Source organism: Mesoplodon bidens (assembly GCF_964165515.1).
Source record: "Mesoplodon bidens genome assembly, chromosome: 1".
In the NCBI taxonomy this organism is placed as follows: domain Eukaryota; kingdom Metazoa; phylum Chordata; class Mammalia; order Artiodactyla; family Ziphiidae; genus Mesoplodon; species Mesoplodon bidens.
Genome location: NC_138176.1, coordinates 229072404 through 229086875, shown reverse-complemented (window position 1 = coordinate 229086875; position 14472 = coordinate 229072404). Strand labels below are relative to the sequence as shown.

General features: G+C 40.4%; 1 protein-coding gene across 1 annotated transcript in view; it reads left to right on the top strand.

The window, feature by feature from the left end:
* Nucleotides 1–14472, top strand: part of DCHS2 (dachsous cadherin-related 2) — a gene marked incomplete at both ends in the record, with an annotated part of 312361 nt that overhangs the window by 230204 nt on the left and 67685 nt on the right. The window contains 3 exons of the mRNA XM_081240754.1: nucleotides 3675–3809; nucleotides 4026–4274; nucleotides 13485–14342. Coding sequence (XP_081096880.1) covers nucleotides 3675–3809; nucleotides 4026–4274; nucleotides 13485–14342 — 1242 coding nt within the window. The remainder of the gene's footprint in view (nucleotides 1–3674; nucleotides 3810–4025; nucleotides 4275–13484; nucleotides 14343–14472) is intronic.

Genomic DNA, 14472 nt, shown 5'->3' with positions numbered 1-14472 from the left:
TAAAGTCTTTTTTGTCTGATATGAGAATTGTTACTCCAGCTTTCTTTTGATTTCCATCTGCATGGAATATGTTTTTCCATCCACTCACTTTCAGTCTGTATGTGTCCCTAGGTCTGTAGTGGGTCTCTTGTAGAGAGCATTCCTATGTGTCTTGTTTTTGTATCCTTTCAGCCAGTCTGTGTCTTTTGTTTGGAGCATTTAATCTTTTACATTTAAGGTAATTATCGATAGGTATGTTCTTATTACCATTATCTTAATTGTTTTGGGTTTGTTATTGTAGGTCTTTTCCTTATCTTGTGTTTCCTGCCTAGAGATGTTCCTTTAGCATTTGTATTAAAGCTGGTCTGGTGGTGCTGAATTCTTTTAGCTTTGGCTTGTCTGTACAGCTTTTAGTTTCTCCATCAAATCTGAATGAGATCCTTGCTGTGTAGAGTAATCTTGATTGTAGGTTTTTCCCTTCATCACTTGAAATGTGTCCTGCCACTCCCTTCTGGCTTGGAGAGTTTCTGCTGAAAGTTCAGCTGTTAACCTTATGGGGATCACCTTATGTGTTATTTGTTTTTCCCTTGCTGCTTTTAATATTTTTTCTTTGTATTTAATTTTTGATAGTTTGATTAATATGTGTCTTGGCGTGTTTCTCCTTGGATTTATCCTGTATGGGACTCTCTGTGCTTCTTGGACTTGATTAAGTATATCCTTTCCCATATTAGGTAAGTTTTTAACTATAATCCCTTCAAATATTTTCTCAGTCCCTTTCTTTTTCTCTTCTTCTTCTGGGCCCCCTATAATTCAAATGTTCGTGTGTTTAATGTTGTCCCAGAAGTCTCTGAGACTGTCCTCAATTCTTTTCATTGTTTTCTTTTTTCTGCTCTGCAGTAGTTATTTCCACTAGTTTACCTTCCAGGTCACTTCTCCATTCTTCTGCCTCAGTTATTCTGCTATTGATCTCTTCTAGAGAATTTTTCATTTCATTTATTGTGTTGTTCATCATTGTTTGTTTGGTCTTTAGTTCTTCTAGGTCCTTGTTAAACGTTTCTTGTATTTTCTCCATTCTATTTCCAGGATTTTGGATCATCTTTACAATCATTATTCTGAATTATTTTTCAGGTAGACTCCCTATTTCCTCTTCATTTGTTTGGTCTGCTGGTTTTTTACTTTGGTCCTTCGTCTACTGTGTGTTTCTCTGTCTTCTCATTTTACGTAACTTACTGTATTTGGGGTCTCTTTTTCTGCAGGCCGCAGGTTTGTAGTTCCCGTTGTTTTTGGTGTGTGCCCCGGTGGCTGAGGTTGGTTCAGTGGGTTGTGTAGGCTTCCTGGTGGAGGGGACTATTGCCCGTTTTCTGGTGAATGAGGCTGGATCTTGTCTTTCTGTTGGGCAGGTCCATGTCTGGTGGTGTGTTTTGGGGTGTCTGTGGCCTTATTATGATTTTAGGCAGCTTCTCTGCTAATGGGTGGGGTTGTGTTCCTGTCTTGGTAGTTGTTTGGCATAGGGTGTCCAGCACTGGAGCTTGCTGGTCATTGAGCGGTGCTGGGTCTTGGCATTGAGATGGAGATCTCTGGTAGCTTTTCACCATTTCATATTACATGGAGCTGGGAGGTCTTTTGTGGACCAATGTCCTGAACTTGGCTCTCCCACCTCAATGGCACAGCCCTGACCCCTGGCTGGAGCACCGGAGCCTGTCATACACACGGCTCAGAATAAAAGGGAGAAAAAAAAGTAAGAAAGAAAGAAAGAAGGAGATAAAATAAAATGAAATAAAGTTATTAAAGTAAGAAATAATTATTTTAAAAAAATTTAAGTAATAAAACAAAAAGAAAGAAAGAAGAGAGCAACCAAACCAAAAAACAAATCCGCCAATGATACCAAATGCTAAAAACTATACTAAAACAAAAACAAAAACAAAACGGACACACAGAACCCTAGGACAAAGGGTAAAAGCAAAGCTATACAGACAAAATCACACACAGAAGCATACACATACACACTGACAAAGAAAAAAAAAGGGAAAAAGACATATATATATATATATATCATTGCTCCCAAAGTCCACCTCCTCAACTTGGGATGATTCGTTGTCTATTCACAGATGCGGGGTACATCAAGTTGATTGTGGAGATTTAATCCGCTGCTCCTGAGGCTGCTTGGAGAGATTTCCCTTTCTCTTCTTTTTTCGCTCAGCTCCTGGGGTTCAGCTTTGGATTTAATACTGCCTCTGTGTGTAGGTCGCCGGAGGGCGTCTGTTCTTTGCTCAAACAGGACGGGGTTAAAGAGCAGCTGTTTCGGGGGCTCTGGCTCACTCAGGCCGGGGGGAGGGAGAGGTACGGAGTGCGGAGCAAGCCTGCGGCGGCAGAGGCCGGCATGACGTTGCATCGGCGTGACGTTGCACCGGCGTGACATTGCACCAGCCTGAGGCACACCATGTGTTCTCCCGGGGAAGTTGTCCCTGGATCACGGGACACTGGCAGTGACGGGCTGCACAGGCTCCAGGGAGGGGCGGTGTGGATAGTTACCTGTCCTTGCACACAGGCTTCTTTGTGGCTGCTGCAGCAGCCTTAGCATCTCATGCCCGTCTCTGGGGTCCGCACTGTTAGCCGCCGCTCGCGCCCGTCTCCGGAGCTCCTTTAAGTGGTGTTCTTAATCCCCTCTCCTCGCGCACCAGGAAACACAGAGGCAAGAAAATGTCTCTTGCCTCTTCGGCAGCTCCAGACTTTTTCCCGGACTCCCTCCCAGCTAGCTGTGATGCACTAGCCCCCTTCAGGCTGTGTTCACACTGCCAGTCCTCTCCCTGGGATCCGATTTCCGATTTCCGAAGCCGGAGCCTTAGCTCCCAGCCTCCGCCCACCCCGGGGGGTGAGCAGACAAGCCTCTCAGGCTGGTGAGTGCTGGTCGGCACAGATCCTCTGTGCGGGAATCTCTGCACTTTGCCCTCCGCACCCCTATTGCTGCGCTCTCCTCTGTGGCTCTGAAGCTTCCCCCCTCCGTCACCCGCAATCTCTGCCCGCGAAGGGGCTTCCTAGTGTGTGGAAACATTTCCTCCTTCACAGCTCCCTCCCTATTGCAGGTCCCATCCCTATTGTTTTGTCTCTGCTTTTTTTTTTTTTTCTTTTTTCTTTTGCCCTACCCAGGTACGCGGGGAGTCACTTGCCTTTTGGGAGGTCTGAGGTCTTCTGCCTGCATTCAGCAGGAGTTGTTCCACATGTAGATGTATTTCTGATGTATTTGTTGGGAGGAGGGTGATCTCCATGTCTTACTCTTCCTCCATCTTGAAGCTCTTTGGGCACAAGCTTTTAAACAGAGAGTCCACCTACAGAAATTGTCATTTGCCCTGCAAGCTTATAATGATGTCATTAAATCACAATCAGGTGTTAACAGGAGTAATTAGGAATATGTTGTAGGGTTGCACACTCATAAGAAATTTTTTATGGGAGGGAGAAAATCTTAAGCATTCACTGTGGGAAGGATTTTTGAAAACCCAGCATTTCAGCCAGGAGGCTTTTATTTAGCAAGACCAGCCAGAAGAGTTGTTTTAAGTTTTTGTTTCTGACCTTAATTTGAAGGTTACGTTTCTTGCCTTTTTTTATCTATGGCCTAATATGTTCATAGGTAAAAGGAGAAGAGACAAATGATTTCCAAGGGGATAATGGCTGAGTTTTTCCTCTATATTTTCTTTTAGGAATCAATTCCAAGCTTCAGTTTGAAATCATGCCAGGCGCTTTATTTGGGTTGTTTGAGATAAATCCTGACACTGGGGAGGTGGTGACAACCACCACACTTGACAGAGAAGTTCAGGAAGTCCTCACCCTTCAAGGTAAGGGATCCCTTGACTGTGCTAAACAAACAAAAACAAAAATAGGCAGCAGGTCATTGAGAGGTGAAATTTTACATTTCAGTAGGTTGTATTTAAATAAAATATTGTTGACCCAGTGCTACCCAGTTAATTTGGTCTGTTGCTGTCTGGTTAGGGCAGCATATTTTAGGTATGAATTAATGGCCACTATCTGTGCCGTCTTTTGTTCCTTGTCAGTACTTGTACGTGATGGGGGAGCCCCTGCTCTGTCTGGGACTACAACAATTCTCTGCACTGTGGGAGATGAAAACGATCATGCACCGGAGATTATTGTCCCCAGGCATGACATTGATCGTGCACCAGAGATTATTGTCCCCAGGCATGACATTGAGGTTCTGGAAAACCAAGAGCCAGGGCTTGTCTACACTGTTTTGGCCTCTGATATGGATGCTGGCAATAATGGAGCTGTCAGGTATCACATAATTGGTAAGTTTTATCTTTATTTAAATCCCCCCCTCCCCAGGACACCAACTCGGTTGACACACACTGTATGGAGAGCATTCAGCATTTGGTATCTAGTGCAGTGTCTACAGAATGCACACCTGCTAAGAACTGATTGGTGCCCTGGGCCTCCTCTCCTCCTCCCCACAGCCACCCTGATCCAGTGCCCCCCAAACTCCTGAAAAATCTGCCCTTGACAACTCTCGCTGTTAGTAATCCACTAATATTAGTGCATGTACAGATGGAACAGATAGCTTTTGTTTTTTTCTATTTTCACTTCTCTCATATGATCAATTATTTTTATTATTTTGAGCAGTCAAGACTTTCTTTCAGGCCTGGAGGACATGAGTAGAAAAACAATTCCCAGATCTGCAGACCAATGAAACTCTTCAGATCTACAACAATACCCCAGAGATCAAAGTCTTTAGTAACTTCTACACTACCAATTGTGGTTAAGGACCAGGGTTTGTGTTTTTCGAAATTTCCAATCTGTTGTGACTGATACTTTTGTAAAATCCAATAAATATAAATTACTGGGAGAAAAAATCAAAGGCATACAAAATGCAACCCCAGTTTTTAAAAACTATTACTGTCTTATGGAGACATAAGATTATTCTCTCATGTTGCTATAAAATTTTCTAAATACTTACTCTTAATTTCTTTGTATTTATCTTGTTGAAGACCAGCTACGAACAATCCCCAGACAGCACCTGTCCCCTCTCACAGCATCAAGGACATTCTTTTTGACCATTCACTTCCCTTTCCCAAATGGTCAACAGTTCCTCTCTACTGGCTTTTCCCATCAGTATTTCCAGTATTTCCCATCTTGAAAAGCATAGATGTCTCCCTTCACTCACTGTCTCTTTTCCTTCACAATCAAATTTCTTAAAAATTGTTGTCTACACTCTGGTTTCTGTGTCTTTACTTTCATTTCTTAGCCTGCTGTAAAATGTGTTCCACTGAAGTCATTCCACCGAAACTACCCTTTCCAGAGACATAAAAGATCCCACTGTTGCCAAATGCGTTGGATCTTTTTCAGTTCTTTATTATTATTATTATTATTTTTTTGCGGTATGTGGGCCTCTCACTGTCGTGGCCTCTTCCATTGCAGAGCACAGGCTCTGGACACACAGGCTCAGTGGCCATGGCTCACAGGCCCAGCCACTGTGCGGAATGTGGGATCTTCCCGGACTGGGGCACGAACTCATGTCCCCTGCATCGGCAGGCAGACTCTCAACCACTGCGCCACCAGGGAAGCCCTCAGTTCTTAATTTAATTGCATTGCTTTGTGTCTTTGTGCACCATGCCCTGGACACTTGGTCTCACCTTGACTTCAGAAAGCCACTTACTTTCTTTTGGTCCTTCATCTGTCTTTCTAGACAAGTCTTCCCAATGTCTTTGTTCTTCTGGTGGTTCTCTGACTTGTTAGAGTTTTCTGGATCTTTTTGGCATATCTTTTTCTTTTCTCGTCGACACACTCTTTCTGGTCATTTCATCCAGTTCCTGTCTTCAGCTACCACTGGACCTCAATATCTCCCTATCTTGACTGTACCCTAGATCTAAGTCCCATTGAAGAACATTTTAAAAATTGAAGTATAGTAGACTTACAGTTGCAGACGTACAACATAATAATTCAATGTTTTTATAGATTACGCTCCATACAAAGTTATTATAAAATATTGAGTATTCCCAGTGCTATGCATTACATCCTTGTAACTTATTTTATACCTAGTAGTTTGTACCCATGATTCCCCTTCACCCACTTTGCTCTTCTCCATGACTCCCAATACTGTGTTAAATAGAAGTGATGAGAGTGGGAATGCTTGTCTTATTCCTGATCTTAGAGGAAAAGCTTTTAGCTTTTCAATGTTGAGTTTGATGTCAGCTGTGGGCTTGTCACGTATGGCCTTTATAATGTTGAGGTATGTTTCATCTTTACCAACTTCGATAAGAGATTTTATCAAAAATGGATGTTGAGTTCTGCCAAATGCTTTTTCTATGTCAAATGAGATGATCATATGGCTTTTATCCTCCCCTTTTTTGATGTGGTGTAACACCTTGATTGATTTGCAGATATTGAACCATCCTTGCATCCCTGGAATAAATTTCAGTTGATCATGATTAAAAATCCTTTTTATGTATTGTTGAATTTAGTTTGCTAATATTTTTGTTGAGGGTTTTGCATTATGTTCATCAGGAATATTGACCTGGTAATTTATTTTAGTAGTGTCTTTGTCTGGTTTTGATATTAGGGCTTCATAGAATGAGTTTGGAAGTGTTCCCTTCTCTTCAATTTTTGGTATAGTTTGGGAAAGATAGGTATTAACTCTTCCTTAAGTGTTTGATAGAAACCCTTAAATTCTGGTTTGGTCCTACTCTGATTTGTTGGGAGATTTTTGATTATTGATTCAATTTCATTACTTCAGTCTTGGAAGTGTGTATGTTTCTAGGCATTCTTCCATTTCTTCTAAGTTGTCCCGTTTGCTGCTGTATACCTGTCAATAGTATTCTCTTATGATTGTATCTCTGTGATATCAGAGGTAATTTCTCCTCTTTCATTTCTAATTTTATTTATTTAGATTTTCTCTTCTTTTCTTGATGAGTCTGGCCAGCAGTTTTATCAATTTTGTTTATCTTAAAAAAAAATCTCTTAGTTTCACTGAGCTTTTCTTTCTTTCTTTTTTTTTTTTGGTCTCTATTTTATTTTCTTCTGCTCTCATCTTTATTATTTCCTTCCTTCTGTGGACTTTGGGTTTTGTACTTCTTTTTCTAGTTCCTTTAGATGGAAAGTTAGCTTGTTTATTTAAGATTTTTCTCATTTCTTGAGTTAGACCTGAATTACTATAAACTTCCCTCTTAGAACTGCTTTTGCTGTGTCCCATAGATTTTGGAAAGTTGTGCTTTTCTCTTCATTCATCTCAAGGTATTTTTTTAAATTTCCTCTTTGATTTCTTTGTTGACCCTTTGGTTTTTTAGTAGTATGTTGTTTAGTCTCCACATGTTTGTGTGTTTTCCAGTTTCCTTCCTGTAATTGATTTCTAGTTTCATACCACTGTGGTCAGAAAAGCTGCATGCTTGATATGATTTCAATATTCTTAAATGTATTGAAGATTTTTTTGTGGCCTAGCATGTGATCTGTCCTGGAGAATGTTCTATGTGCACTTGAAAAGAATGTGTTTTCTGCTGTTTTTAATGGAATGTTTTGTAGATATCTATTAACTCCTTCTGATCTACCGTGTCATTTAATGTGTCCCTTATTGATTTTCTGTCTGGATGATTTGTTCATTTATGTAAATGGGGTATTAAAGTTTTCTACTGTTATTGTATTTCTGTCAGTTTCTCCCTTTATGTGTGTTAATATTTGCTTTATATAGTTAGGTGCTCTTGTACTAGGTACATTTATGTTTATGAATGATATATCTTCTTGGATTGACCCGTTTATATGATGCCCTTCTTTGTCTTTGTTATTAACTTTGTTTTAAAGTCTATTTTGTCTGATATGCATATTGTTATCCCAGCTTTCTTTTCATTTCCATTTTCATGGAGTATCTTTTTCCATCTTTTTACTTTCAGGTGAATATGTCTTTAGATCTGAAGTGAGTCTTGTATAGGCAGCATATAGATGGGTTTGTTTTCTTATCCATTCAGCCACCCTATGTCCTGTGATTGGAGCATTTAATCTATTTACATAAAGTACTTATTCACAGATATGTACTTACTGCCATATTATTACATGTTTCCTGGTTGTTTTTATAGTTCTCCTCTGTTCTTTTCTTGTTCCTTTAGTCTATTCCCTCACAGTTTAACTATTCTCTTTAGTTTTATGTGTGGATTCTTTTCTCTTTCCTTTTTGTGTATCCATTGGAGATTTTTTATTTGTGGTTACCATGAGGTTCATATATATCAATTACATATAGTTGTTTTAAACTGATAGAGTTTAAGTTCAAACACATCCTAAAAGCTTTACATTTTTCACTCCACTCCCAACATGCTTTAAGTTTTGCTGTCATATTTTACATCTTTATTTATATCCCTTCAATGTTTATCATAGTTATCGTTGATTTTTTAATTTTTATCTTTTAACCTTTGTACTAGCTTATTTAAGTGGTTGATTCACTGCCTTTACTATATATTTATATTTATCAGTGAGATTTTTTTTCTTCACTTCTTTTTAAAAATTTTCTTTTTATAGCCTTTTCTTTTTCACTTAAAGAAGACATTTTAACATTTCTTGTAAGGCCAATTTAGTGGTAACAACCTCTTTTAGTTTTTGATTGTCTGGGAAACTCTTTCTCTCCTTCAATTCTTAATGATAACCTTGCTGGGTAGAGTGTCCTTGGTTGTAGGGTCTTTCCTTTCAGCACTTTAAATATGTCATGCTACTCCCTCTGGCTTGCAAGATTTCTGCTAAAAAGTCAGCTAATATTTATTGTGGTTCCCTTGTATGTGACTCTGTTTTTCTCTTCCTATCTTTAAAATTCTGTCATTCACTCTTTAACTTTTTCCATTTTAATTATGAAATGACTTAGTGTGAGTCTCTTTGGGTTCATCTTGTTTAGGCATCTCTGTGATTCTTGGACCTGGATACATTTCTTTTTCAGGTTACTGATGTTTTCAACTATAATTACATCAAACATGCTTTCTGCCCCTTTTTTCTCTCTCTTCCTCTCTGACCCCTATAACACGAATGTTAGTATGCTTGATATTGTTCTAGAGGTCCCTTAAATAATCCTTATTAAACTCTTTTTCTTTTTGCTGCTCTGATAGGGTGATTTCCACTATTCTTTTTTTTTTTTAGTTTCTGCTTTATAACAAAGTGAATCAGTCATACACTATTCTGTCTTCTAGGTCGTTTATGTGTTCCTCTGTATCACCTAATCTGCTGTTAATTCCTTTGTATTTCTCCTTTCAGTTATTGTATTCTTCAGTTCTAATTGGCTCTTTTTTATATTTTCTAGTTCTTTGTTTAAGTTCTCACTGTATTCCTCTATTCTTTTCCTAAGTTTGGTAAACATTTTTATGACTATTGCTTTGAACCCTTTATCAGGTAAATTACTTATCTCTGTTTTATTAGGCTTCCCTCCTCCCCGTCCCAGTGTTTTATATTGCTCTTTGCTTTGGAACATGTTCTTGTGTTTTCTCATTTTGTTTGACTCTCTATGATTTTCTTCTCATCTTGTTTGTCTGTCTCTGTGAAATTAGGGAAAACATACTCTTCTTGGTCTTGAAGTCATGTCTTTGTGTTGGAGCAGTTGGAGCATCCCTATGCAGCCTGCCTATGCCCAGTGGCTTTAGTGGTAGAGCTGGATCTAAAGTGATCATGAGACATGTCTTCTTTTGGGATGCACTAGCTGTCACTGCACTGTCAGGGGGTGGGACCAGGGTCTGAGGGGCTGGGGCCACAATCCTGAGTGAGCTTAGTGTCTCCTTGGTGCTATAGAGGTTTCTGCCTTGGCCAGGGGTGGGGCTAGGACCCAGAGGGCTGGAGTAGGAGGCTGGTGCAAGCCCTGGCTTCTCCCAAGGTGCACTGATGGTTTCTGCCTTGTCAAGGAGTGGGGCTGGAGCAGGAGGGGCTGAGGTAAGAGCCTGTCTCAGACAGGGTTAAGGTGCACTGGAGCAGTCATAACAGGCTGGCCAGAGCACCAGGCATGTTTCAGCCTGCTGCCTCTGTGCTGGGACTGGGAACAAACAAGTGAGTGTCCACACTCTTCAAGAGCAGAGTCGAAGTTTCCTACAGACTTCCATTAAGCCCCACTGGTTTTCAAACTACCTAAAGGGGCTTGTATTCCCAATGCTGGCCCCCAGGGCTGGTATACCCAATGTAGGGCTCAAACCCCTCACCCCTGAGGGACGACCCCTGAGCCTGTGAAATCCTTCTCTTCTTCTGGGTCACACACCAGGGGTGTGGGTCCTGACTAGATTTCTTCTCCTCCCCTCCTACCAGACTCCACATGGTTCTTTCTTTGTAATCTTGGTTGTAGAAGAGCCATTCTGCTAATCTTCAGGTCAGTCTCAGAGAGAGTTTCTCTTTATGTAGTTTTGATGTCTTCCTGAGAGGAGGTGAGATCAGACTCTTCCCACTCCACCATCTTGATCCTACCTCCTAATAAATTTTTATTTTCCACTCTCTCTCTCCTTTTTACAGTGAGAAAGCAGAATCAGGGTCAGTGCCTTGGGCAAGAAATAGCATTTTTGTTCACACTTTATGACCTGTGGTAGACTGTGGACTTTGCTCTGTGTCATCCTCACTCCAGAACTTCCCATCAAAGGACATATTTGTATGACTCTCATACAAATATAAAACTAACAACTTCCAAAGATTTTTATTCAACTCATTAGCTAATAAACAACCAAAAAGGTGTTAAAATTAGTTCAAGGAGAAATGTAAGAAACAGACACATACACACACAGAGCAAAAATAAGGAATTCTGAAATGCAGAAGAGGTCTATCCATAGGATAGTAATCAATGACATTCCACTAGACGCAGTTAATTTGAATTTCTGTGAACAAGAACCATTCTCATTATGCATTAGTTTTCAACAATTTACAGAGATAAAATACCTAAAAGACAATGAAGATAAAATACCTGGAAGACAACTCAGATGGCAAAGCCAGACTAGTCACACCCTAATCTTTTATTTTTCACCCCTAGGACACCCACTTATTTTTTCCCTTCTGTTTCAAATTGTTTCACCATTTTTTCTGACAGCCTCAAGGACTCAATTTTTATATCTAGCAGCATTCATTATCAATGTATCCAAAACTGAACTTAACATCACTCCCTTTTCACTCACTTCATCATGGTCTGGCTTCTTCTAGAATCTCTGCCTGCGATCTTCAGCCTTTTTTTGTTCAACATGCCCTTAAAAAAATCTTGTTACAGATGTAAGCACTCAAAATCCTTGTTCACGTTGTTTACATGGGAGGCAGATTGTTGCTATAGTAGTAACAGTTATTTCTTAAACTCCTTCTGAATTATATGCCCCCAAATCAATTAATGGTCATTATTTTTTATTTATTTACTATTTATGAGCTTGAATAGGTCCTAAAATTTAGTTCATAGCAAAGACCCTCTCCAACATAAAAAGGATGTATTTCCTAGGCATTAATGTCAGTCCCTGTTTCAACATGAAACACCAATATTTGGAATGCCCCTTTGCTTGGTAGCCTAGAAACTTTCACACCCTGGTGTGGTACACCTTGGTCAGGTTGGGAGGGGTGAGAGGTAACCTTTCTTTTATAATTTGCAAGAAGGGTGATTATCAAAGTGATTTGGGGAAGTACAAACCCACGAGATCCCAGGGGTTTTCTTAGGCAGAACAATTTTAGGAATAAGGATATATAAACTGAACTTCTGGAAATTACCTTAAAATTTACCTGTTTCCAGATACTCCTTAGATAACTTAATATAACTCCAGGGTCCTCAGACCTTATTTTAAAGACAGCTGGTCTAAACATCCTTGAGTCTTCCCCCTAAGCTGGATTATGAGTCTTCCCTTCCTTACTCCTTATTTCCCTCCTCTATATCTCTGGAGTGTGTCCATTTCCTCAAGGGGCATATTATTGCAGAACCTCCTCATTGCTCATGTAGATACCATGGTAGCCTCCTAATCTTCCTCTAGTCTAATCAAGCTCTGACACTGCAGCCCTGTATTCTTCCTAAAACAGAAATGTGATTCATGACGCTTTCCTGTCTACAATCCTGCAGGGCCTCCCAGTAGATTTTAAAATAATATAGTCTTCAGCAGTGTACACAGGACAGTTCATGATCGGATGCCTGCTTATCTTCCAGATTTATGTTTTTGCCACTGTCGACCCTCTCTCTCCCTACCCTCTACACTCAAATACCCAGAGAACCCAGTGCTCTAGTCACACTAAAATGTTTGCAACGATTAATTTGTCATATTCCTGGGACTTAACCCAGGTTTGTCCCTCTTCCCTCTCCCCTCCACTGAGACTTGTAGCCTGGCTTCCTTCCCTTTAGGAGTTAGTTTTGATGTCACTCTTTCTAAGAAGCATTTCCTGGCCATCCTAACACAAGACCCTGTGCTCATCCTCTGTGCTTCCCAGCGCCCTGCATGTGTGAGTTTCACACCATATTTTAATGTTCAGGTACTGACCTGCCTTTCCTCCTGGACTGTAAACTCTTGGAGGCCAGAATCACATCTTCCGCTCCTCGTATTCCCAGTGTCCAGCACATACTTGGTACATGACAGGTGTTGTTGAAATGTTTACTGAGGGAATGAATAGCTTTATCAACCACAAATGCCACAGAAATGTAGTTTGTCTCACCATCCCTGTGTTTGGTACAAATTAACACATCTTATGAAGACGTACAAATGCAGTCCCTTCTCCTCAGCCCCCAGCACTGCCTGTGGCTAGGCTCCAGTAAGTTCCCACACTGTTGGGAATGGTGCCCCTCATCCAAGAATGTGGCTCGTAGGTAATTGAACTGCATTTTCCCAACTAATTTTTGGGGTGATTTTAACCTGTCTTTGGAAGCTTTTTATCCCTGTGTTCAGTTTAAAATTTTATTCTACGTGGTACCATGTACAATAGCAAAAGGAACTTTTTTTTGAAGGATATAGAGAAGAATAAAACATAATCCTGGCTTATGTTATGGAAGAGATAGACAAATGTTCCAGTATCTCTAACAGAAGTGTTATGATTCACGCACAGAAGGCGTGGAATGTAGAAGAGACCTTATTGCAGTAGTATAACTGGCATTCAATCTGTAGTGAGTAACATTTGGGAAAATTACAGGTATGCTGTCATACATCAATCTGTTATTTTTTTATTGATGTCTAAAAATGGACATTGTATCCTGTTGCTTATACCTGACTACTGTTTTATTTCACATAAAACATACATTTTAATCCTCCCAAAAGGAAAAATATAGTAATATAAAAAGTTGCACACAAAACAAATCATACTGCTGCAAATCAGTCAAAGCAAGTGTTCAAATTACTGATTCAATTAAGATAGATACTGAATTATATTTTTTTGTTGTTTATCTCCTGATAATAGAAACTTCATGAGGTCAGGGACCTTATCACGTACTTACAAAAGTACTTACAAAAGTGCTAGGATGTAATAATCAGAAATAAATATTTGTTGAATGAATATATATATTCATGGCAAAGAGCTGCTACTTTTTGAATTCAAATGTATTTTGAATTTGTTTTCTTTACTAGATGGAAATACTGATGAGTACTTTGCTATTAATGAAACATCAGGAGAACTCTCAATCACTCGTGCTTTGGACCGGGAGCAAGTCAGCAACTTCACCCTAGTCATCCTGTGCTCCGATCTGGGGGATCCACCCCGGAGCTCCATGGTGCAGCTGCAAGTCAGAGTTCTGGACGACAATGACCACAGTCCTTCCTTCTCCAGGCTCCATTACCAGGCCTCTGTGAGAGAGGATGCTCAAGTGGGAACCGTGGTTCTTGTGCTCTCTGCCGTGGACAAGGATGAAGGCTTGAATGGGCAAACTGAGTATTCTCTGGCAGATGAGGCTTCTGGAGCATTCACCATTGATCCCGTAGTGGGCACATTGAGAACCAGCCACATCCTTGACCGAGAAGCCAGAGCTGAGCATACATTTAAGGCTGTGGCCAGAGACTGTGGTGTCCAGGGCTCAAGAAGCACCACGGTGATCATAAAAATACATGTCACTGATGTTAATGACAATGATCCAGTTTGGGAACAGAACCCCTTTGATATTTTTCTTTCCCCCCAGTCACCTACTAACCAGATGACCGCCATCCTGAGAGCCAGTGACCCAGACTTGGGGCCCAATGGAACTGTCATATTTAGTTTTGCAGAGCCCCAGTCAGTGTTTTCTATTAATGAATACACAGGAGAAATTCAACTTCAGCAAAACCCAGCTTCAGAATATTTTCCTATCTGGCTGCAGTTAAAAGCTGTGGACCAAGGGTTCCCAGCTAGGACAACCACTGGTCTCTTGGTCATTCACATGGAAGGAGAAGATGTACAGATTTCATTCAGCCAGCGTGTGTATAATGGGATTGTGCCTGAAAATTGTGAGGCAGGTGAGTGTCAAGTGTTTTGTACATTGTCCCAGTTTTGGCAGAATGCTTAAAACTAAGGATTATAGAACGAGTGCTCTCACGGTTCAGTTATGAATTTTTGAGTCCAGCCAATTCTTGATATGCCAACTTT